A 23,717-nucleotide genomic window follows, 5' to 3' on the forward strand; every position below is an offset into this window, starting at 1 on the left:
CCTTTTTGAAGAAGAAGAAGAAGAAGCAGCAGAAGAAGCAGCAGAACAAGCAGAAGAAGAAGCAGAAGAAGAAGAAGAAGAAGAAGAAGAAGAAGAAGAAGAAGAAGAAGAAGCAGAAGAAGCAGAAGAAGAAGCAGAAGAAGAAGCAGCAGAAGAAGAAGCAGAAGCAGAAGAAGAAGAAGAAGCAGAAGCAGGAGAAGCAGAAGAAGGAGAAGAAGCAGAAGCAGGAGAAGGAGAAGAAGCAGGAGAAGCAGGAGAAGAAGGAGAAGAAGCAGGAGAAGCAGGAGAAGCAGGAGAAGAAGCAGGAGAAGAAGAAGCAGGAGAAGAAGCAGGAGAAGAAGCAGGAGAAGAAGAAGCAGGAGAAGAAGAAGAAGAAGAAAGCAGAAGAAGAAGCAGAAGAAGAAAGCAGAAGAAGAAGAAACCCCAAATAATCTAGGATCTAATGACCCATAGTCTCACAATAATAAAGAAACCCCAAATAACAATACCTGTAAACTATCATCCACTCCCTTAGCATGAGCCGCACAAGCTATCGAGTGAAAATATCCAGTGACAGCAGCAACAACAAACTGTGAAGCAATACTAGGGAAACTCCTCAAAGTGTAATGAGACATAACTGCCGTATTAAAAAGAGCCCATTTATGCCAAGCTTTGGCCCATTTAGTTGAACTATGAGTCGCATGACGGAATGCACCAAGGATTTCTGGAAGCAGAAATAATCAACCATCAATCAGATGAGCCAATAGTTTTCCCTCAAAGGATAGTAGTATGCAGATGAAGTTGCACAACAAACACACAGTAATCTTGCCTTGTATAGAGTCGTCATCCAGACCAGGGGAAAGTGCCCATTGCCAAGTTCCCAATTTGAGATAAACCCGTGCAATGAGAGACACATTTGAGCAACCAGGTATGCCAGACTGTGTGGTTGGCTGCTGCAAAGGGGTTCTTGAAAGGTCCATTGCTAAATCCTAGAAGATAGGAATTGCAGGTACAGCAATTTATCAAACCATTTCATCGCCAATGATAATGACAGAAAACAAGTATGATGTTCTACATAAATTATATGAACCTTCAGTCTGCAAAAGGCATCCTTCCGTTTATGGTCATCCCCAATTGACCATTGATATTTCAAATAAGCTAGAATAACTTGTGGGTCCCCATGATATCTTACAGTTTCAGGAGTTGTTTCAGGATCAAACTACATTTTCCATCAAAGAGAGAAATCAATTTATGCATGAATCATATAATGGCATAAACATGTCAATTATCAAAATTCATCGCAGACCTGTAAGAGTTTTGTTAATGTTGATCTAGCCTGACTGATTCTGCCACTTTTACGGCAAAGCGACGCAAACTTTATCCATGTCTCTGCATCTTCTGTAGGTGGCAGAACAAGTGACCTGACAGCCAAAAGTGCTTGCCAAACCTGTCAATTTAAAGTTACAGTCACACCATAGAAAAATGTATACCAATAATATCAGAGTAAGGAACTGTTAGCTGCAAGTGGAAGCCTAGAAAAAGGGCAGTCATCTGAAGAAACTTAACTAGATATTTATTATCCAAATATATAAATTTTTCATTGGTTAAAGCCACTTGTGTATATATGTTCACCCAATTGTAAAATTATGCATATTATGATGTCTCCTTCATCCAGTACTACCAAAAGTTGGGCAATATGATGTTAAAAGACCATAAGATGCAAGTCATGTCTGGCAACCACAGAAGTTTTCTCAACATACAACTCAAAATTAAGCTTATTTTCTGTCTCTAATCACATCAAGTACAAAAATTAGTATCTTTGTTCCTCATCTAGCTAACCATTCTTCAATCAGTGTCACCATCACTGATACAGACAGTACGAAAAAAATTCAAACCTGGGGTCATGCCCAACTTCTTCTGGAACCTTTTAGCAAGGTGTTCTTGTTTTTGTAAAAAAAATATTGGATAAAATCTAGTCACATAAGTTTTGGAGCAATTTTGTACAAAGATGGAAGATCGAGTTAATGAAATCAATGTCCGGGCTTGAAAAGTTGATAGATATCATGGATAAAATCTGAAGAGAATCTAGAACATTTCAAAATCATAGAACAAATAGCTATACAAGACATGGCCAGGAAGACTTTTCATTTCTAATTTGTAATTCATGTAAATGCAGTTATCTCCAGTGGACTGCTTTGGAGACCCTCATACATCAATTTTAAAACAATGCAATTGACCAAATAGCTGCAGAAAGTAAAGACACAAAAAAAACCATGGCAGAGCTCAGCCCAGAGAGCTGAAAGTTTGATTCTTTAGGACTACCTAGCTGAAGATCAGAGAACAGTTGCCAAACTTCGCAAAACATTTTACAAATCTTTACATGACACACAATCTGGAAAGATATAAGTCAAAATAACAACCATTGTACTGGAAACTTCTAATTACTTTCCAAATTGAGATAAAAGAAAAAGCAGCTCATCGGTGTCTTACCTCAACATTTCTTTTTGCGCCTTTTATGCGTTCATTCCACATGTTGCGGATAAGAACCCTCCGTCCTTCAGCTACAGTGTTTCCAACAGGAAGGGTACAGTAATCCATAACCTATTACAAGAGGTCCCATCAGATATCTCAATAGGATTCTATTGATTCAACAGTCTATTCAGCAAAGGCAGCAACCAAAGTTTAACGGCATAAGAGCATGTACCTCCTCTAATTCAGACAGTTGCTGAATGCGAACCATATTGCTGTAAGCACGTTCATAGCTTTCAACTACCTAGCAAGTAGAAATCAATATAATTTCAAAAAGAGTACAACATAAACTTGGAAGGGTGCATTGGAGAATATATCTAGGTTTACTAAAATATCAAAGAAATCATGAAATAGAAGCAAAACAAAATACTCCCTCCGTCCCTCAAACATCTCCTCTCTTTCCATTTTTGTCCGTCCCCAAAACATCTTCCTAACCTACTTTTAGAAATAATTCCACTCACTATTACTCTTACAATCTTCACTTTTTGTGGGACCCAGTATCCATTCATCTAATACACAACTAAATTTTAATAAAATTTGTGCCACTCTCCCTTAGGAAGATGTTTGAAGGATGGAGGGAGTAATAGATACACTAATAAAAAGCCACAACAGAACAAAATATTATTAAGAATCATAGGCAGAGTATACAACAATCAGTAAGATCATAGAAAGAGGCATCTTCTACCAAAGTTGAAGAGTATTTTCCGTGACTAAGTGAAATACTTAGTAGATAATCAATCTTAACATGATAAGTGAAATGCAGCACTTATTATCATCCTTTCAGAGAGAAGGAGATTAAATTTAATTGCAGTAGTTAATGGAACATTTACATGAGAAGAGGGATATAAGAAAGCCCTCTAATACGATTTCTGTGAAGTAGGAAATTTCTCCCTACAAGGAAAGTTTGTATCAGTTTATATACGAAATATCAAAGAAAAGAAAACTAACCAATGCAGCAACTTCTGTGGCCAAACATTTCCTTGCTCTTTCAACATATTCACGTGCTTCATCATACTAACATTTAGAAGAAGAACAAGACATGTCAGCTAAGCAATTATAACAAAACAACTGAAGAAAATAAAAATTAAGGGTTACCTTCCCACGACGAACTAACAATACAGCTCTAAAAAAAGTTCCATTGCTACTCCCATCCCCAGTAGCAGCAGTATTGCCCAAGACCCGAAGCTTGGTTTCATCTCCATCATCCAATCGAGAAACATATTCTGCCATCTGATCCCACTCACCCATGTTCCAGGCAGATATAGCAGCCTAAAATTAATAGGTCATGACTTTAGTAACAGCTGAGGTAGGGTCAAAAGTTAACTCCTTGCTAGCTATTAATTGTTTTTCTTTATTTATCTAACAGCAGGAAGTCTTAATTTTATTTGGATCTCAAATTGATTCGGAGTCATAGTTGGAAAGAAGGAAGCTAATTACTTCAGTCCAGGTACACATCTGAGATATCAACTGGAAAAATACAGTGACATCATGGAGAAAGCAGATCCTCTAAAGCCCCAAAAGAAAATAGGAAACAAACCGTTGGTGCCATTTCCAGCCGAGCAGCTGGCTCAGCAGGTGTCCAGTACTCCTTGCAGAGATTGTTGAGCTCTTCCCACCGTGCAAGTGCAGCAAGGCATCTCATTCGCCCTTACAGACAAAAAGGAATAAATCTTGTTATAGGAACACAAAATCTCATCATCAAGCAACCGATGGTTCGAGGAACTAAAAGCTTCCTAGTTTCGCAAATATGATTACAACCAATATAAAAGACGTGTCCTGAGCAAAGAGAGGATAGTAGGCATTACCAGAGCAAGGCTAGGTTTAGAGAAAACCAAAAGAAGGGAGTTATTGGAAGCAGCACTATGGAAGATCCTAGAAGCAGTAGTGGGAAACAAAAAGCTCATAGTTTCTCTTTCCTATTAGTACAGTTGTTACAGGAAACATATTAGTTAAATTCTAAATGAAAGATGGCTCTGTGTTGGAGAGGGCAAATGCTGCAGCTAACTCACTTCAGTAACACGGTGACTTTTCTGAAGCCAACTGAAAGAAGGGCAAGGATAACAGAGGGAAATTAACCAATAAAAAGCATTTAGGAATGTGAAACATTTAATTGTCAGATAAAAAGGACTTGATTTGTGCCCATTTAGGAATGTCAATCATTTTTCTCAATACTATGTTAATCAAGACTTGTTTACCAAATAAAGTCAATACAATTAACTACATATTCTGATACAACTTTCTCTTTCCTTGTGGACTTCATCAGGAAACTAGTTGTACATAATTTCCGTTGAAACTGAACTAACTTACATGTCCACCGATTTTATACAGATAAACGCACCTAGTGTTGCATCCAAAACCAGATGTTGTGTTGATGCTTGAGAGGCTTTCACAGTGTAAGCTTTTAGAGCATCATCCCATCGTTGAAGTTTCTCATACCTTTAAAAAAGCAACTCCACTTCAGTAAACAAAATATGAGCAAATAAATTCTTATTGCTTGGATACACGTGCTATATACCAGATGTAATAGCTTCTAAAAGCTCATCTTATTGTGGCGCGTGCACGGGTGGGGGGGGGGGAGCCTAGCAAGACATTGACAACAATAAATGGACCTTAGGACTGTTGTTAAAGATTAAACATACCACGACTCCTTCAGTTGAACACCCAGATTTTGTTGAGCATATGTCAATATTCCAACTGCCGCCTGAACAAAGAAAACAACTCAGACTTCACAAACATAATATGCAAATAATCAAGAGATATGAAACTCCAACTGAAAAAGGCAGTCACCTCATGTTGGTGTAATTGATTATTGATATGGATAAGGGCCTCAACTACAGCAACAGGATTACCATCCATCCTATTTGAGCAAGCACCTTCAAATTCCATCTCCTTATAGTGCAGAGCCTTCGCGAATGCGCGACACTGAAATGCACAAGTTATGAGAATTTCTATATTCAAATTCAGTGCAGTTTAAATTACCATGCAGCTGCTGTTAGAAAATCTTACCTTTTCTGCAAGGGCACCCAGTAGCCGTATATCAATAGGAAGGGGTCTCTCGTCATGTTCCATAAACTCAGCCTAGAAAAGAAAAGATTCAGCGCACTGATAGTACAGGAATACAGTACACTAACTAGTGGATACAGTGATATTGATGATAGAACCCATTGTTGAACAACCCAATCAAACTAAGTTTCTAACAGAAATTCTAAGATAGTCCAAAGAGAATCAGTTTTAGATAGTGAATGGATTCACCAGACACGAAATGAACTAATTTTTCAATGCATACCAAGTTCAAAAGTGTAGCAAGAATTTCTGGAGGTATATTTGGAGATGAAAATGCCATCTCCAAGCTCCGTACTAGCTGTCTTCGACAAGCCTCATTCAGCTGTGTCCAGCAGCTGACAAAACCAGCAGCAAACAATTCCCTCCCAACAAAAGGCTGCAAAAATAGAAGGAATTGGATTACTAATAATCGAATGAAATCATTCCATTCTTTAGTCTACAGTTAAATGAGACAGTTTTGCACAAGCAAGAGCCAACTGACTATGATACAAAGGAAATAATGATATTGACCTGAAGCTGTGCAAGTTTGGCACATGTTCTCAGAGCTGGTGAAGGCGATTCCTTCAGTAGTTCAATACTAAAGTGCCTCATCCACTCTGCCCAGTCCTCTTTTGTACTGCGTTGAGAAGCCTCTCCAGCAGCACGTAATCGAGATTCGTTAACCTATGAAAAATATAAAAAGTAACACGGTTTGACAGCTTCTTGTTGAAATGTTAAAAGATGTATGAAGCAAAAAATTTCACACCATAACTTCAGATACACCAAATCATTATTCTTCTAACATTCACCACCATTATTTGAAAAGGAGAAAAATCCAAACAACACTTTCAGTTCATTAACAGAACATAGAATTTTCATGCCTTTACCCAAAAGGTGCAAGGCTGAGTGCCCTACCAATAACTTGTCCAGCACCAACCAGACAAATTCATATCGTTTCATCATATATTTAAAGGAAACATCAGTTAACTTCCAAAACCTACAACCAGTTTTAATTATGGAGATCATTTTACAAATTAAGGACGAGGGCTATTGTTTGCTCACTTAAGTGCAACAGTACCAGCCCAACGCCATTATATAAGCACTATACCAACAATTCAGCTGTTCTGCAGAGCAATAATATAGTTAGCTCAAATTGCCAGAATTGTCATACAGTCGTACTACCAAATAACTCACCCTGAAGTGTTAACTGCTTTAGGATTTACTTGCAACAAAAATTTCAATAGCAGATGCATTGTATTTTCAACACAACACAAAGCAAAGACCTACACAGCATCATTACGATCCCCATGACCAATTAGAAGATGTGACGGTGAAAGAAGAGAATATTATAGTACAATACTACCCGAGAGTGAGATTAAGTACTAGACAAAATATAAATTTCCACTTCTAATCTATCGCTTAGAATAAAAGCTCAATGTACCTGATGAGGCTTTTGTGGATCAGCTCTACCTTCTTCCTCGGTATCACTTAGAGGGTCACTAATAACTTCACCAGGGAACCGACGATTTTGTTTCTGAGAAGCCGTATTGCCAAGAATCAATGGTTCCCTTCTCTGCAAGCGACCTTCAATTTCTTCAAAATCCTTATGCTGGCGAAGAGAACAAAAATAATCTTAACAAACAAGATGATCGCCTTCACTAAGAAAACATAAACCTAAATTGGTTTTGATGGTACCCGCATTCGATGCTTAACCAAAAGTTTACGGATAGAAGGAATGAAGATAGTGAAGTCTTCCCCAAGAGCCTGAGCTAGACAACAAAGTGCATCAACAGCATCCTTCCTAAGCTCGTCACTTTTCCTGCAAAATGGATGCCTTACGTAAGAGATAGGAAAGAAAACTAAAATTGCCCTGATACAAAGAGCGGGCAAATAATTTTTAAGAAAAATACTACTCTCTCCTTCCCACTTCACTTGGCCTATTTCTTTTTGGCACGGTTATTTAGAAAGATAAGATTATAATGTAAAGATGTGTGGGCCTATATTTAATATAGTGTAAAGTGATTACCCAAAAAGGAAACAGACCAAGTCAAATGGGACGACTCGAAAAAGAATACAGGGTCAAGTCAAATGGGACACTAGTGAGTATGATATAAGAGCAATAGAAAGACTACATGCATAAGCTAGCAGAACATATATTTATCACCAAGCACATCCAAGTGCGCAATGATACTTTGACCATTACTTCAGCACTTGGGCTTTAAGGTTAGACCTAGCCACCTACATCCAGATTCCAATTTCCTCTTCTTTGAAGAAAGGAAGCATAAAATTTATTTAATTATCAACTAAGAACTATGTCAATTCCGAAACAAAATAAAAGAAAATTAATCGTGTACCTACACTCCAATCTCCAACAACAATAACTGATACAATTTTACAAACACACGAATCAAGTCATTATGATTTTGGATGCTACCCTGATACTCAACGATAGGATCCTCAATATCATCAAAGATTTTTAGAATTCAGATTTGTTCAATACATGCTTTACAATCAAAAGCTTAAATAAATTGATTTTGATCAGCACCTCCTCCAAAAAGTTGCAAGCACATAAAAGTTAAGAAGGTCAGCATAGGAAGGAAAGGGGAGTTTACAGTTACAAATGTAGATCAAAAAATCTAATATTTCATTCTATATAGGAAGGAATGGGGACAGATCTATTCTTAAATACTTTTTTTTTAATAATTTGCTGTAATAAAATGAAAAACTACGCCTGGTGCCGTTTTCAATAAAGTTGAGTAGCTGAATAAATAAAGGGAAATAAACAATTCCACCTCCACCAGACTAAATAACGACATAACTTCTTCTCACATTCTGATCAATCATAACATGTCCTACTACCCTTCCGAAGAGCAAAGATTGTAAGAAAGGTAATACATCAAGCCAAAAGTAGATGCATGGTTCACCAAAACACAGTGCCAAGAAATTATGAAAATACATGATTCATGAGCTGAAAATCTTTGTTTGGGAGTTAATAATAGGGTATTGTTTTGTGTCCCCACCTTTCACCGTTCTTCATAAATTGTTCCCAACTGTTGTTTTCTCTAAAAAAACCCCAACTTTCAGCATTTTCCCTAAAATGTCTCACTATACAAAATCCGGTGAGGGAAAGATGATTCATCTCACCAGAGTCTGACGTAGAACTTTTTTTCCACCATCTTATCAATGGAAAAAAGAAGAAGAAGAAGAAGAAGAAGAAGAAGAAGAAGAAAGAAGAAGAGAAGAAGAAGAAGAAGAAGAAGAAGAAGAAATTTCTCTATAGTTCATCTCTATCTCCATGTTCTCATCAATGTCGCTTTCCAAATCTGCAACCGTCTTCCTCCTAACTCCGGCGAAATGACCGTCGTCGTCATCCACCGTGACTCCCATCTTCTCCCTCAATTCTGCAGCAAAAAATTACCATCTCTCTTCCTCAAATCTACTCTCAAAACTCACGATGGAAACCCATTTCCTTCCCCAAATCTGCAACCTCCTAATCACCATGCTTCTTCTTCCTCCTCCAAATTCCCAGGATAAGGGTTCTGCCAGTAACGGTGGTAGAATGGCAGCTTTCACCGGTTTTGAATAAGAAAATTAGCTTATTTGGGGAGGAGGGTTCTATGGTGATTAGCGATGATGAGAGATGAAGAGATTATTGAATTCTCGGCTTTATTTTTTCCACCTAGCATCAAAACGACTTTGTTTCATATGGTGAGGTGGGAGAAAAAACCCACCTCAAATTCCAGTGAGATGAATCATCTTTCTGTCACCAGAATTTGCATTGCACAATATTTTGACAAAAATGCTAAAGTTGAGGGGTTTTGAAGAGAAAACGAAAGTTTGGGACATTTTATGGAAAACGCCGAAAGTTGGGGACACCAAACATTATTAACCCTTTATAATATATCCAGATTATAATTAAATAAATTTAAAAAACGACTGGGAAAACATATTCATGCTCAAAAATCAGATCTGCAATATTTGATAAGTTTTTTCAATAATTTAAGAAAATGGGAAGGAAATCAGACCCATCCAAGACGAGCTTCAAATGATGCACAAGAGCTGATATGTGACCTGTGACCTGGTTAAAAAGAAACAAGAAAGAAAGATGAAGTCAAATTCGACCATAACCAGAATCTCTATTGAGCTAATAACAAACTGGGTCTAACTTCAACCTGCACTCGAGGAATCAGCCTAATAAGGGTTCTGATAGCAGCACACCGCACTTCTACTGAAGCATTGGCTTTGAAAATTCGAATAAGAGCAGGAAGTAGTAGATGCATATGCTCATCCAAGGTTCCTACAAAGTTCCAGTCAAAGATTCAATATTTATAAGATATAAATGAGCTTTGTGCAGAATATATTCCATAGGGAAAATACTAACCACCAAAAACTTCAAGGGTGCGAAGAATATCAATGACATAAGTATAGTCTTTAAACCTCTCCGCATCACTTAGGACTTGAATACATGATGGAAGAATAAAAGGAAGATGTGTCCTAAATTCATCATTGAGAGCCAAACAAAGTTGCTCCAGAAGATGGAGAATCTAGAAACAAAAGCCAAAACGTAACATCAGATATTATTTTGCAACTGTATGCATTTGCAATATGACTCAGTTGTATTTACCGGAGATCCATGAACTGGTCTGTTAGAAGCAGGAAGAGCAAAGGATGATGACCATAATTCTGATATCAGAGAAAACAAATCCGGCAAGTATTTACGAATATGCTGCAAAAGGAGAATAAGAATATAAGGATTCTCATGAAAATATGCAAACGTTAGAAAAGACATGCACAGTGTTGAGTACCTGACGAACTATAGAAACCAGAGTTCCTAGTTTCCACGTAATATACTCCTTAAGAAAATCATCACAAGTACGAACAGTATGGAGGAGATCGGGTAGAACCTGATAGGACAGTTGCATTTACAAAAAACTTAAAATATGAAGAGAAATCAAGCAGAACCTACAAAATAATAGTTCTATATGTACACACTTCATACAGCTAATAAAGGAACCATTATATATGTCCAGCCTCACTGAGCTTCTTGGGAACCCTACCCAGTAGATCATTTGTAGTACAAAGTAAAAAAATAATCATCAGCCAATAAATCTATAGAACTGCTAGAATCTAACCAACATCCATTTAGCTAATGAAAAATTCATATTGTTTATATTTTAGGAGTTATCGCTATTTCTGCCCATATTGCCCAAGCATTCAAGTACATTTAGAATATATCTCTGTTTGGAAGTGCCTCGAACTTAGGCCTAACACATTACCAAGCAACGTGTGATATGAAGAATGAGTCATGGGAGAGTTGCACATTTACAAGTAATGGAACTCTTAACTGTAGAACAAGAAGCATAGAAGTACTAAAAACAACACTCAACTAACCTTGGGTAAGTAAGGAACACAGCCAAGACCCATTGACTTACCTCGCAAAACAAACAAAACAAGTCAAGATGCCGAACAAAGACTAAGTGGTAGTAATAAAGCAGCAAACAGTAAAAGAGAAGAAGCTTTCCAGGAGTTGGTGACTTGGTGCAAAAAAACAGAGGCAGTTTAAAATGATAGGAGAACAACACACCCCATATATCCATAAAATTAAACTAACCTTGAATATGAACATAAGGGATCCAACCACCTTTTGGTGGTAACTAGAAAGTGAAGGATCTCTAAAAATTCGCATGAGGGAACTGATGGCAACCTGAACCAGATCCATGAGCAGCTTATAGTTTATAACTAATGTTAGTATGCCGAATAACATGACTTTTCAAATTCAAATTCTCACAGTGGAATAATAATCTTCTGATGTGGCAAAAGATGGCCACAGATCCATAGGTAATTCATCCATTGACCTAATATGCTGACCAGGATCACCAGCTGCACGAGCAACTTCACCATGCGACCCGGGTAAGCTTAGTTGATTTCGCTTATGTGCGTGGGGATCTAAAGCCCCCATTATTCCAAGAACCTAGAAAAAGTCACACAAAGCTTAAAAGATACAAATACACACAGAATAAATCTATAAGAATCAAAAAATAATTAAATGGTATAAATGCTTACCTTCAAAACTTCACGTCTCGTAGACCAAGCTAGCTCACCATTGAGTAATTTTAGAAGTAACCCAAGCAACTGTGGGTACTCATTATATGGAGTTATAACATAACTGCAAAATCATCCAAATCATGTCAGATGCTAATTTCATGGGAAATTATCAAAAGATACTAACATCTTACATTAGAGAAAATAAATATAGATCAACCACTAACTGAAATATGTATGGATAGTTTTGCATTAAAAATAAGGATAAGTCTCTAACCTTCCATTAAAAGGAACCAACTTAGTCAAATATCTCAAATTATATTTTTAGGAGATTAATAGATTCTTAATTATATGGAAACTACCAAACCACTTTGAAGCAAGAGAAGCTCATGTTTAGACTAACCAATTGCAATGTGAAATATGAATTTTGTTCATTATGTTCTTTAATAAAAGTAACTTTCCAACAATCAAGAGACATACTTTCAGATGGGAAAGCATAAGTTATTTCTTATAATCAATAAAAATAATCATAGATATGCTTCATTGCTTTTATAATCACAGACAGCCATGTCAATTGAGACTACTGTTCATATATAAGAAATAGAAATACAATGAATTTTCCAAAATAACTGCAAAAGGCAAGAGGCGATGGAGCCATTAATCTGGTTAATTCCATAAGGAAAAAAAAAAAATCTGAACTGGCGCTTCTAAATCTGAAGTTTAGGACTCTATTGTAGATTTCATATAGTTAGAGAAGAAGTTGTCAGCCTGTAATGCCTTTACTTAGCTCACCCTTAAGCGGCCTCCTCTGGAAGTGAAAACATACTCAAGGTGTTTGAAGATCTAAAGGGAGCTGTGGGTTTAGAACCACTTCTATGGACCGAAAGACACTGAAACACAAATACATACAGACAGCGCTGCACAGCCATGCACTAGTACTCAATTAGTGCTAGTAAAATGATAAGAACCTCACTTCTGTGCCTAGCCAATTATAATTCGTGTTTATCAATCGATTTTGGCTGCATGAGTAAGATTCAATTCATTTCTATCTCTGTTTATCTTAAGTTATCTCATATCTGTGATTGGAATTTACCTTAAGCTAATGTTAGCCACTTATGGATCCTATTGTAAAACTTAAGGCTGAAGTTAGGAGTTAGGCATCAGATCCCTTTGGATAGTTATTTCGGTAAATTTGCTGGGCAGGCCTTTGTCCCATTGCAGGGCATCTTAACTCTTTATCATATTATAGTCTGACCATCTTCCATTTTGCAAATCCCCTCATATTTCAAGAACAAATAGACAAGCAGGCATTTTGTTATGTGGTGTTCTGAATGCGCCAGAAAGGAGAATAGACCTCAGAGTGTGTAGGGGAAAACTACACACAGTTATGAGTGACTGATCACATTAATAAAGCACCATCAACTTGATTCAGTTTATGCTCATAGACTTAAAGAAAATTCATTAAGAACCAATATACATATAGAACTGATCAAAATGAGTCATACCCTGTGCTTTGTACCACTTGACCTAGAGTGGTGACGGCCACTTCACGTTTCATGGCAGCAGCACCATCTAATAAGGCTTCAACAATCAAAGGCATAAGTTCTGGAATATATTGTCTCATTGCAAAACCACCCTGAACACATGGATGGCATGAAATCAGAGTTATACAAATGCACTAGTTAGCATTTTGTTCATCAATCATCAAGCACATAAGCGGATACCAGTGACAAAGCCACGTTCTAGCTGCAGGCATCGACAAACCAACCTCAGTACAGGCAGAATGCTTCAGATGCAATAACATCATTCTAAGATGGGCTCTTCTACAACTTTCTTTGTATAAAACGAGGTTAAAATTGTTGTGTACCTTTTACAAGTTCCAGAAAGGGTAAAATATAACCATGTCACTTTATATAAACTTAAGGCACCACAATTGATATACAATCTAAAACGAAACTATATTATCCTAGGTCTTTCTGCAAAGTAAGATCTTGCCTAATACTCCCTACGTCTGCCATAAATATGGCACTTGCCATTTTTGGACTCAGTGAAAAGTATGGCACTTTCCTTTTCAGGACATGGCCCCACATCTTTTCCTTATCTTTTATCCTTACAAATACCCCTTATTCACAAAAAAAAACACCCATGGCCTACATTTAATTAAATCTCAACCACTCATTTCATAAAATAGTAGGATCCTTTCTCCACTACATAGAAATCACCAATCATCATTTTATTAAAATCCGTGTCCAGCCGAAGTGTCATACCTATGGCGGACGGAGGGAGTACTAGTTAGCAAGCACCTAGATTCTGATCAGTCCAAGATCATCAAACAAGACACTGAAGTTAAAGTGTGCATAACAAAGCCGAAAAAATCGCCTGAGAAGCAGGAAAGACTATAAACTACCATCTATTCTCTCCATTATTAGTTTAGTTATATGACCCTAACCCTGTCAACAGTCCTTCAAGTGGTATAAGAATCGATGGCCTCCATATACAATTCTGTTCCTTCTGTCAACATATAAAGGTAATACGTTGAGGTGTTGAAATTCGGTAAAATAATCTCCGACTTATATATTAAAAAAATTGTCATGCAGTACCCTTTAGCTGTTGGCATTGAATCATTGAACCGTAAGACTAATAAATTACGTTTTTTTCAAAAAAAAAACTAATAAATTATGATTTTTGCACATTCACTAATTCTTTACTTTTTTATACTTAAGAAGTAGAACAACTATGAATCATATGATGTTGCTGCTCAATTTTAAGTTTTTCGGAGTGAAATAAATTGGCCAAATAATGGTTGCACTCAGATTAAAATATTACTCCCTCCGTCCGCCAAGATTATGTAAAAATTACTATATTTGGCGTCCGTCAAGATTATGTCACTTTCCTTTTATGGCAGTGGTCCCACCATCTTCTTTAATATTTTATCCTTACTAACACTTTTTATTTACAAAAAACCCACTCAAAACTCAATTTCAACCACACATCTCATAAAGTGGTGGGACCCTTTCTCCACTACATCAAAATCATCACCAATTTTATTAAATCCCGTGCCCAAGCAATTTTACATAATTTTGGCGGATGGAGGGAGTAGTTTGTTTGGTTTCAGTTATAGCAAATCCACACAATACATACAGAGTAATTATCAGCCTATAAAAAACATGACTCGGTCAGAAATAGATTCTAGCTGCTTTTGTGAGTCAATTTCATCCATCTCATAGTAATGCAACTCAAGTACTAGAAGTAAAGAGGTTGATAGATTAGAAGCTCTGTACTGCTGTTTTACTTGAGAAAATAACTATTCGATAAGAAAACACTAAAGCAACTACTGAAACTATTAATTGCATTTACAAACATAAGTTAAGGAGACCCACCACTCTAGCAAGATCTCCAACAGTTACCAGAACTCCACTTATAATGCCATTATTAGCATTCACCCCAGTTCCCTCATTGAGTTTCGCAATAAGGGCCTGAAAAAATCAAAAGAAATTACAAAAATAGAAGTGAATCAATGATCAAACCGAATGGAACATAGTAGTTATCTAACCTTGTGTACTGGAGCAATATATGGGAGTATCAATCTCTCGCAATTGCGGATCAAACACCCCAACAATTTTGCACTTTCTTCTCTGCATTTGCTATCAGCACTGATAACAGCAGGAGCCTTATTAATGGGATGTAGTAAAAATTTAAGGAGAAAGGTAATTGATGCGACAGAAGTAAAGTTAAACAGGATCAGCAAGTAAAACAGACAAGAGGTTATACTAAACAAATAAAGTGTTCAACAATACCTTTGTTTTAGATAAGTTAATAGTTGAATAAGATGGCGACGGAGTGCTGGTAGAACATATGCAGGATTTTTCTCAGACAGCCTTCCAGCCACTGAAATTGCAAATTCCCGAACTTCAAAATCCTGACACAAAGTCAAGATCGAGCATGTTAAAAAGTTGACTAGCGAGAAAGAGGAGCTCATTTACACATGTTCTCAAACCCAAATACCAAATAATCACTGCTTCAGCAATGATTAAATCTTGACATATCAGAAATTTTTTAAACAGTTTGACTATTGTGCAGTCCTCTCACTTCTCAAATGGGAATGAAAGGTGCTCAACTTTTGTGAGATTTTAGTCCTAACATGGTGGACTGTGTCATAAAAAGAAAACAAGCAACTAATCATTCAGAATTGTAACGACAACCTGATATGACCAATTAATGGTAAAATATTTTTCTATAAATATGTTGTCAGGTACTCCAAACTCCAAAGTTAATTAAGCATCTAGTTTACTTGAGGGTCTATGAATACCCTTCTACTGAAACATGAAAAAGCCAGTCCCCAAGCAGCTCATATCACATCTAAAGCATAAATGCATAAATTATCCAGAGAGAGTACTCGAAGCCTTGTGCAATTTTATAAATAACCCAAGCCTAGTCTAACTATAACAAAGAGGAAGTTTAGCACTAAGAAATAGGAGCACCACAAGCAACATATTACTGACAAACTATTGAAAAATCATTTCAAAAATTAGGTTATTACAGAGGACAACTCCACCAACTTAAGAAATGGCCCCTTACAAGGGGATATCTAACCATTCAAATCATTAGATAGGATACCTCGTCATTCAAAGCAGCAAACACTGCAGTCAAACAATCAGCCTGTGCAAGAAAATCATCAAATTCTCCACTCTCATGCAGTGAAGAAAATATAGATCGTCGAACAGTAACATCAGCATCAGCAACTGCTGCAATTAGAAGTTTTTCCACAATCTGCACTAGAAAATAGCATTAAATTAATATGAGAAAACATGGCCAGCATAATATCCGATGTGTGCGCTTAATACAGCTCCCAATACAAAGAACTAGAAGTGTAGAACACGAAATTTACTCGAGATGAAAATATGGAATGGTCATGTTTTCTGTTACTATGTTGATTCAGCATGGTAAAAAAACTGTAGTGCAATTAGCTCATGACCAATTACAAAATAGCAGGAAATGTAGAAGCACGATATGTTTCGCTTTGGTTGTTATTAATGGCAATGACTTTAAAAGTCGCTTCGCTGGCAAGAGAAGATAGTATGTTAGTAATGTTAACAAAAAATTATAAAAAAAACTCGAGAGGACCCCGAGCAGAGGTACATGTCTTCTTCATGTCTCAATTTCAACATCTTAGCAATTCCAACAACACAAGCTTAAGTCTCCATTGCCAAAAAAATTCAGCAGCTTATCAATCTACGAGACGCAACCTAGCATGCCTTAGTTGTAGACTTGGGCCTTGGCTATAAAGAACTATTGTCATCAGAGCCCGTTCACTCTACTTTGAAGGGTACACCACACAAGTATTCATCACTCAAATCATGATCTCAACCTGCTATCACATAGTTCAAGATCTAGAAAGCCTCCATCCATCTAATAGCTAAAAGCCTAGAGAGGCCTGATCCTTCAGAGTATTTCTTCTTCATGTCTCAATTTTAACAGCTTATTTATCTAAACACAGCAACTGAGCACACCTCCCTTGATTGTATATGCAAGTGTAATTAAGTTTAGATGTCCCCATGGGTTTGCCAACAGGTAACAATGTTTGAACCAGAAAGCTAGATGGAATGGGTCATATAAAATCTCAAAGCATCATAGCTTAATTTCATTTGTTCAAAGAATTAAGAAGACTCCTCGCACAGATGTTTTTACAAGTAATATGAGTAAAGGATTATTCACTGGAAATAGGGCGAACTATACAGGCTAGAATTCTTTAGTACATTTTTAACCACCCAAGATACAGGAAGAAATATCATTAATGAGTTGTTGCTCATGATAGATGGTCCAATACAGCATTAGATTTCAGATATACATTATGATTCCATAAAACCGGTAGATCAAGTCATCAGCCAATAATCAATTGTAGCAGATAAGTGATGAACAGTCCTACAAAGCGACCTTATTGAAACCAATAGAGACCAAATCACCATCGAAACTAGACAAGAAGAAGAAGTTCTAATGTACAAATATTGATGCTCAAAATGTCTTTAGCTAAGCCAGGAACCTATATCAAAACTATCATGATCATAGACATCAGTTAGCATGTATAGAATCGCACTCTCAACAACTCCACTGCTTGCATGTAATATGGGGAAAGGAAGCGGCACTTGAAGTGAAGAGCACAGAAAGAATTCTATACAATTCAATTAACCAATACTTGACGTAAATACCATGCTAAAGAGTAAAGCAGCTTGTAGAATTCATTGACTCATTGCAGAATTGACTACGTACTCACCATTAAAACTACAGAACTTAAGAAAACTCAAGGAGTAGCATATTTCCCAGACATGAATATATAGTTACACAAGTTCAAAGAGGCAAAAAGAATATAAAGAGCTATTGTATATGCAAATTATATAGTGATATTATGATGAATTTGGACATGATCAAACCTCCTCAACAAGCCGGCGCCTCTTTCCACTAGCACGACTTGTCCTACTAGAACTAAACTGGGTAGCGGAGATGCCAGACAAAGAATTTGCCATTAATTTGCAACAACATAAAGCAGCATCTTTCCGTGTACCTCCGTCCTCATCTTCCAAGTACACCACAACAGATTCTCTTGCAAACTCAAGAAGATCGTGACCCTGAAACAATAGCACCTCAATGTCAAGGGGGAACAACAAAAAGAAAAAGCACAGCAGCTGAAAGAAGAGACAACCTTGAAATTAAATCGGGCTAGAGTTTGTAAGGCAAGTTGAACAAGAGCAGAACCATTGGGTTCTGGTACTTGTAAAGTAGCTGCTGAGCTACTAGTCCGACTAAGACCAACAGAAGGCCTTGATTGAACTTGTTGATGTCGAGAAAGAACTACTGAAATGCACTCAAGTAAGCGTAGTTGAAGGGTTGGAAGCAAAGATGGAATACTGCAAAATAAGAAACCCATTTCAGATCCCCTGATTTACTAACAAAGAGAAGAACAAGCACGATAGGAAATGTCTTGCTAGACCTGGCAGTTATGTTCTCAAGGGCTTCCACTAGGGTGGAGGACAACCCAACAGAAAACATTGCATCCAAGAGACTACGTACGTGAGGCTCCATAGAAGGCCCCATGGCTTTTGCAATATTTCCAACGCATGCCAAAGCCTCCATGGAGGGTCTCCCTCTGCGAGGAGCAATCTATAGAAAAATGCCGTGTTTGAATTATTTGTGCTAGATATGTTTCAAAGATACAGGGAATGCAGCTCCAACAGAATTTTTAAGATACTTAAACGTCTTAACTCATACCGCATCACGCAAGTGAGATGTTATTGTCGGCAAATAATTGATGAGTTCCCCATCCAATGCCCCAGCCATTTCTCCGAGGGCAATAAATCCACTGGCAGCTTCTGCAGGAATTTTGAGGACATGAAGAATATGCTTCATGCAAATCTGTTATAAAAAAAGATTTATCAGCCAGACAGATAAACTACAAAATTAAATAAACATAGCTATTTGCGGGGGGAAAAAAACTGACCGTCAGATAGTTGGTCACAAAACGATCACGTAGGAAATGAGCGATTCTTGGAAGCAAAGAAGTTATGCTTAGACGCACAAGGCGATCCCGATGCTCTAAATATCGAAGAACAATTTCAGCAACTTCTCTGTATCTTGACATCATAAACTCGCCTGTATTTCTGCCAATTGGAAACAAAATAATTGAGATTTTTCTACTTAATTCCGAACAAGGACCCCTTAATAAAACAAACTTCTAAAATTTTATGTTAGCCAAGTACTCACTATTCACTACGAAAATTTAATCAATTATCATCATGAATGTATATGAATATATTCAAATGCACGTGTAAATGGTTTTCACAGTCCATGGCTTCCATAAGAAAATACACCAACTATTATGGCATCCACATCAATGGATAAAATATCAGCATGACCAGATAGATCTTAGGCACGTAGACATTATATATGTAAAAAGGTTAATTGAAACACAGGGCATAAATCCACACTTAAAAATAAATAATACTCCCTCCGTCCCACTATAAGTGGCTCAAAACTTTTCGGCACAAGAATTAAGAAGGTGTAAATTGCTTAAAAGTGGTAGAGCCTACACTTTTGAAAGGGTTAAAATTTTCCATCTATGGAAATAAGCCACTTATAGTGGGACGACCCAAAATGGAATACAAACCACTTTTAGTGGGACGGAGGGAGTATAAGTATTACAAACCAACTAGCATTTCCCCCTGCAAAGAACTGATTTTATTTTTATAAAGGGTTAATGCCGTGAAAAACCATGAACTTTGGTGCGATTTCCAAACTTTCCATGAACTATTTTTTATCAAATTTTCCATGAACTTAAGGGGTTGAACAATTTTTCCACGATTTCCAAAAATCCCCAAATTGAGTGCTGACATGGCGTAGCCGGCGGCGAAAAGAAACGACGTCGTTTAGTTGAGGGTAAAACAACGTCGTTTTGAGCCAAAACCTCTCTCTCTCGGTTGGAGGTCGAACTCGCCGCCGTGGCTGGTGGCGGTGGATCTGCGAGCATGCCAGGAGAGGCGGCGAAGCTACGGGGGTGGTTGGTGGCGGCAGATCTGCGAGCCCAACCATACCAGGGCTAGAGGCGGTGAATTTGCGAGTCCAACCATGCCAGGGGAGGCGGCGGAGCTACGGGGGTGGTTGGTGACGGCGAATCTGGTGATGTTGGTGGTGGAGGGCGATGGAGAGAGAGGGAGCGGTGGCGAGAGAGGGGGAGGTGTCGTGAGTCGAGATGAATGGGAAGATAAGGTTTGATTGCGTCTGCTGAAATTGGGAAGATAGCGGCGGTGGAGGCACAGTGGAGCAGGTACGGCGGAGGAGGTAGGGTTTTGGCCGCATCTGCTGAAATTAGGGCCAGCGAGTCTTCGCGTCCCCTTCTCTCACGGCGGGTCTTCGTAATGATGATGGTGGAGGGCGGTGGAGAGAGAGAGGGCGGTAGAGGGGGTTCAATGCGGCGGAATCGCTGATTTGAAGAGGGTGGCGGTGCAGGTTTGGGGAGGAGGATTTTGGGGATTTCTTGTGGACGATCGGAAACGAAGACGGCATAGCTCTTCGGAGGCGGCGCGAGGTCTGGAACAGCATAGCTCTTCGTGTCTGAGATCGAGCGAGGTGACCGTCGCAAAGGAGGAAGGCAGAGGTGGTGGTCGTCGGCGCTGCTTCGCCGGAGGAAGGCAGCGGTCCACCGGCCGACCTGGAGGAAGGGGAGGAAAAATAATCGATTTTCTATTTTTTTGTTTATTTTTTTTCCAAGTAGGAGGCCACGTCAACTCAGTATTACCACGTAGGCGTCATGTCAGCTCGGTATTGCCACGTAGGCACCAACTAAGACCGGACCTTCACCGGAGGTAAAAACCGTGGAAAAATTGTTCAGGCGTTTAAATTCATGGAAAATTTGATTAAAAAAAATAGTTCATGGAAAGTTTGGAAATCGCACCAAAGTTCATGGTTTTTCACGGTATTAACCCTTTTATAAACTATGTCGTTGTAAATCAAAAGGACATATAACTTAATTGTAAAAATAGAGTGAGGAAATTTCAAATTACAGTACTTAAACATGAGGTGCATGACCAATTAAATGACCAAACATTCTCAAATCTAGCAAGATGTGTCAAAGTCTGAATCTAACTAAAACATGTGCACATTTAATTTAACAAAAGTGAAACAAACATAAAAACCAATTAAGTACAGTTAGAAGTTCATATGCATTGATTTAGATTACATATGATAAAACACGCATGCTTTCTTTAGCAGGGCCAAATTGAGAAGTTCTTTAATTTATAGGTGTAGCATTAGCACATTATGTCACATGCATATTATTCAAATTAATATACTATCATGTCTAATACAGACTTGTGTTATACATTTATACAATATAGTGTATATAAATTAATATGTTTAACTGGAGCTTGGAGGTGTATGATACTAAAAATGTTTGATTATTAGATAGTGATATAGTGTATCTCTGCTCAGCTGAATTAGTTAAGTATTTTTTAACATATAGAAATCATTGCACTATTTTTCAGATACCTTGAAGACTATTTCAATAATTAAATTATACAATCAATATGATTGTGTTCCTATTTAGTAATTAAGCCCTGACCAATTATGGAAAATTCATTTTTTCTATTTTTGTATTTTTACATGGTTTATGCTTTTACATATATATCGATATTTTAGTGAGCTTGAAATCATGTAGAGAGACAGATTACAGACTCAGGGAACTAAACAAAACTGAAGGCCAGCCCAAATGGAACACCACCATAAAGAAAAATAAACATGAAATGCTGCAGGAAAATGTCAGCACATACAAAAAGGACCAGCCAAATATAAAATACTCCCTCTGTCCCACTAAAAGTGGCTTGTATTTCATTTTGGGCCATCCCACTATAAGTGGCCTGTTTCCATAAATAGAAAAATTTAATCCTTAAAAAAGTGTAGGCCCTACCACTTTTAACTAATTTACACCTTCTCCTTTATTCCCGTGCCGAAAAGTTTTGAGCCACTTATAGTGGAACGGAGGGAGTAATATCCTATTTGCTATAGAAGTTTCAGAAAGCTAGAGGAAGAGAAATTTCATCCAAAAGAAAACTTCAATCTGTATGGTGAGAGCAAGGGCAGGAGGGGAGATTAGCATATGTGAATTCAGGAGTTAGAAATGCAATATAAAAGGAGTTTGCGGAAAAACCAACTTCAAAGAAACCATAACAGCCACCAAAAATAGAAAAAACATGTAAAGATTGCAAGCTACTATGAAGCACAAACTTGCCCAAGAAGCAAGGAAATTCACGCATTCACAAGATATAATGGCAAAAAACTAACTTCAGCAAACAAGACACTCATCATCTGTACCTACCTCAGCAGTTCCCCAACTGCAAGCAGAGAACCATGAATGCTATGTATAGGGGCACTTCTTCCCAATCCATCTTGTGTAGCCTCAAACATACGATAATACCTGCCATAAGATTATTGAGCAAATGACAGTCTCAATATAAAATCAGCTGAAAGGAATTCCCAAGCGAAAAGAAGATGAAAACCTAAGAAAACAATGTATCTTTTCTTAGCAGAAGCTCCATAAATAAACAGACCAGACTCAGTTATTCGAAGCATACATCATAATGTGAACATGAAAGGACCATAATAAATTAGATAGACTATAAAATTTTCAGTGAGTCACCAACAGAAGCAATTCTCCAGTATAAATCTGGAGTTTGGTCACATGTTATTCCATTATTATCTTAGATTGCGCTTTGCATGACTTTGCTGGCTTATTTCTTAATAAATTATTATCTCAGTCAGCACTTTCATCAATCAACCCACAGAGGAGAAAATTACAGGTGATATAAGAAAAGGGATCATATGCTTTCACACTGAGTCAATAGAGAATCAAACTGGGACACATAATGTGTGGTTCTACTTGTCGCTGTATAAGAAAGCTATATATAAATCTTACGGGACAAAGGAAGGTCTTGATAATGTAACCAGTTACCATGAGACAGTTCATGTTCCACTGACTAATTATGGATTAGTTGAATACAATGACAAAATTTCACTGATATAAATCCATTTATGATTGCGGAACAAAATGCAGTACGGAGTTTTTTTTAAGATAGCACCAGACACCCAATAAATTTCCAGGTAGGAATTTGCCCATATTTCATGTATACCCGTTATAACCTATAACTGATACCTATACAACATAATGTAGCCAAAAAATAGGACCAGCAGACACCTAATCGTGCACAGAAATCTCCCCATTTTACAATATCTAGGGGGATGAATATTCCTTTTTTAGTTTTATCATATTTAACAAATGGAATAGGATGTTATTAACATATTAAATACGATTCTATTAACATAGGAGCCTTGAGAATGTCGATATGCAACATGTGAAGCATGGCAGCTAAAAATAGGATGCTATTAACATATTAAATATCAGAATAGAACAGATTACAAGAATCATGATAGTTTCAGCCATCAAGATGAAAATAAAGTACAGTTTGTCATCACTGTTTTCCAAGTGAGAAATATCAAATGGTAAGCAGAATACAATATATTGATATCTTAATTGATGTCAGATAGTTACCAGACAACAAAAACTCAATTGTAATTGATTATTG

At 37.4% G+C, this 23,717-nt stretch overlaps 1 protein-coding gene across 3 annotated transcripts in view; it reads right to left on the bottom strand.

Moving 5' to 3' along the window:
• The window catches only part of LOC131005234 (serine/threonine-protein kinase TOR), a 34,183-nt gene that overhangs the window by 6,772 nt on the left and 3,694 nt on the right, over positions 1-23,717 (bottom strand). For all 3 annotated transcript variants that reach the window (XM_057932078.1, XM_057932077.1, XM_057932079.1), the window contains 37 exons: positions 22,454-22,552; positions 19,085-19,244; positions 18,856-18,999; positions 18,578-18,747; positions 18,290-18,494; positions 18,021-18,215; positions 16,210-16,362; positions 15,390-15,511; positions 15,146-15,245; positions 14,973-15,068; positions 13,098-13,228; positions 11,614-11,716; positions 11,339-11,521; positions 11,162-11,254; positions 10,942-10,977; positions 10,356-10,454; positions 10,175-10,276; positions 9,932-10,094; positions 9,723-9,847; positions 9,576-9,628; positions 7,246-7,369; positions 6,992-7,159; positions 6,082-6,234; positions 5,795-5,947; positions 5,515-5,586; positions 5,296-5,430; positions 5,148-5,209; positions 4,847-4,944; positions 4,046-4,155; positions 3,604-3,777; positions 3,457-3,522; positions 2,684-2,752; positions 2,470-2,580; positions 1,286-1,426; positions 1,070-1,198; positions 809-968; positions 489-703 (listed from right to left, as the gene is read on the bottom strand). In XM_057932078.1, coding sequence (XP_057788061.1) covers positions 489-703; positions 809-968; positions 1,070-1,198; positions 1,286-1,426; positions 2,470-2,580; positions 2,684-2,752; positions 3,457-3,522; positions 3,604-3,777; positions 4,046-4,155; positions 4,847-4,944; positions 5,148-5,209; positions 5,296-5,430; positions 5,515-5,586; positions 5,795-5,947; positions 6,082-6,234; positions 6,992-7,159; positions 7,246-7,369; positions 9,576-9,628; positions 9,723-9,847; positions 9,932-10,094; positions 10,175-10,276; positions 10,356-10,454; positions 10,942-10,977; positions 11,162-11,254; positions 11,339-11,521; positions 11,614-11,716; positions 13,098-13,228; positions 14,973-15,068; positions 15,146-15,245; positions 15,390-15,511; positions 16,210-16,362; positions 18,021-18,215; positions 18,290-18,494; positions 18,578-18,747; positions 18,856-18,999; positions 19,085-19,244; positions 22,454-22,552 — 4,672 coding nt within the window. The remainder of the gene's footprint in view (positions 1-488; positions 704-808; positions 969-1,069; positions 1,199-1,285; positions 1,427-2,469; positions 2,581-2,683; positions 2,753-3,456; positions 3,523-3,603; positions 3,778-4,045; positions 4,156-4,846; positions 4,945-5,147; positions 5,210-5,295; positions 5,431-5,514; positions 5,587-5,794; positions 5,948-6,081; positions 6,235-6,991; positions 7,160-7,245; positions 7,370-9,575; positions 9,629-9,722; positions 9,848-9,931; positions 10,095-10,174; positions 10,277-10,355; positions 10,455-10,941; positions 10,978-11,161; positions 11,255-11,338; positions 11,522-11,613; positions 11,717-13,097; positions 13,229-14,972; positions 15,069-15,145; positions 15,246-15,389; positions 15,512-16,209; positions 16,363-18,020; positions 18,216-18,289; positions 18,495-18,577; positions 18,748-18,855; positions 19,000-19,084; positions 19,245-22,453; positions 22,553-23,717) is intronic.

Source organism: Salvia miltiorrhiza, chromosome 1, assembly GCF_028751815.1.
Source record: "Salvia miltiorrhiza cultivar Shanhuang (shh) chromosome 1, IMPLAD_Smil_shh, whole genome shotgun sequence".
In the NCBI taxonomy this organism is placed as follows: Eukaryota; Viridiplantae; Streptophyta; class Magnoliopsida; order Lamiales; family Lamiaceae; genus Salvia; species Salvia miltiorrhiza.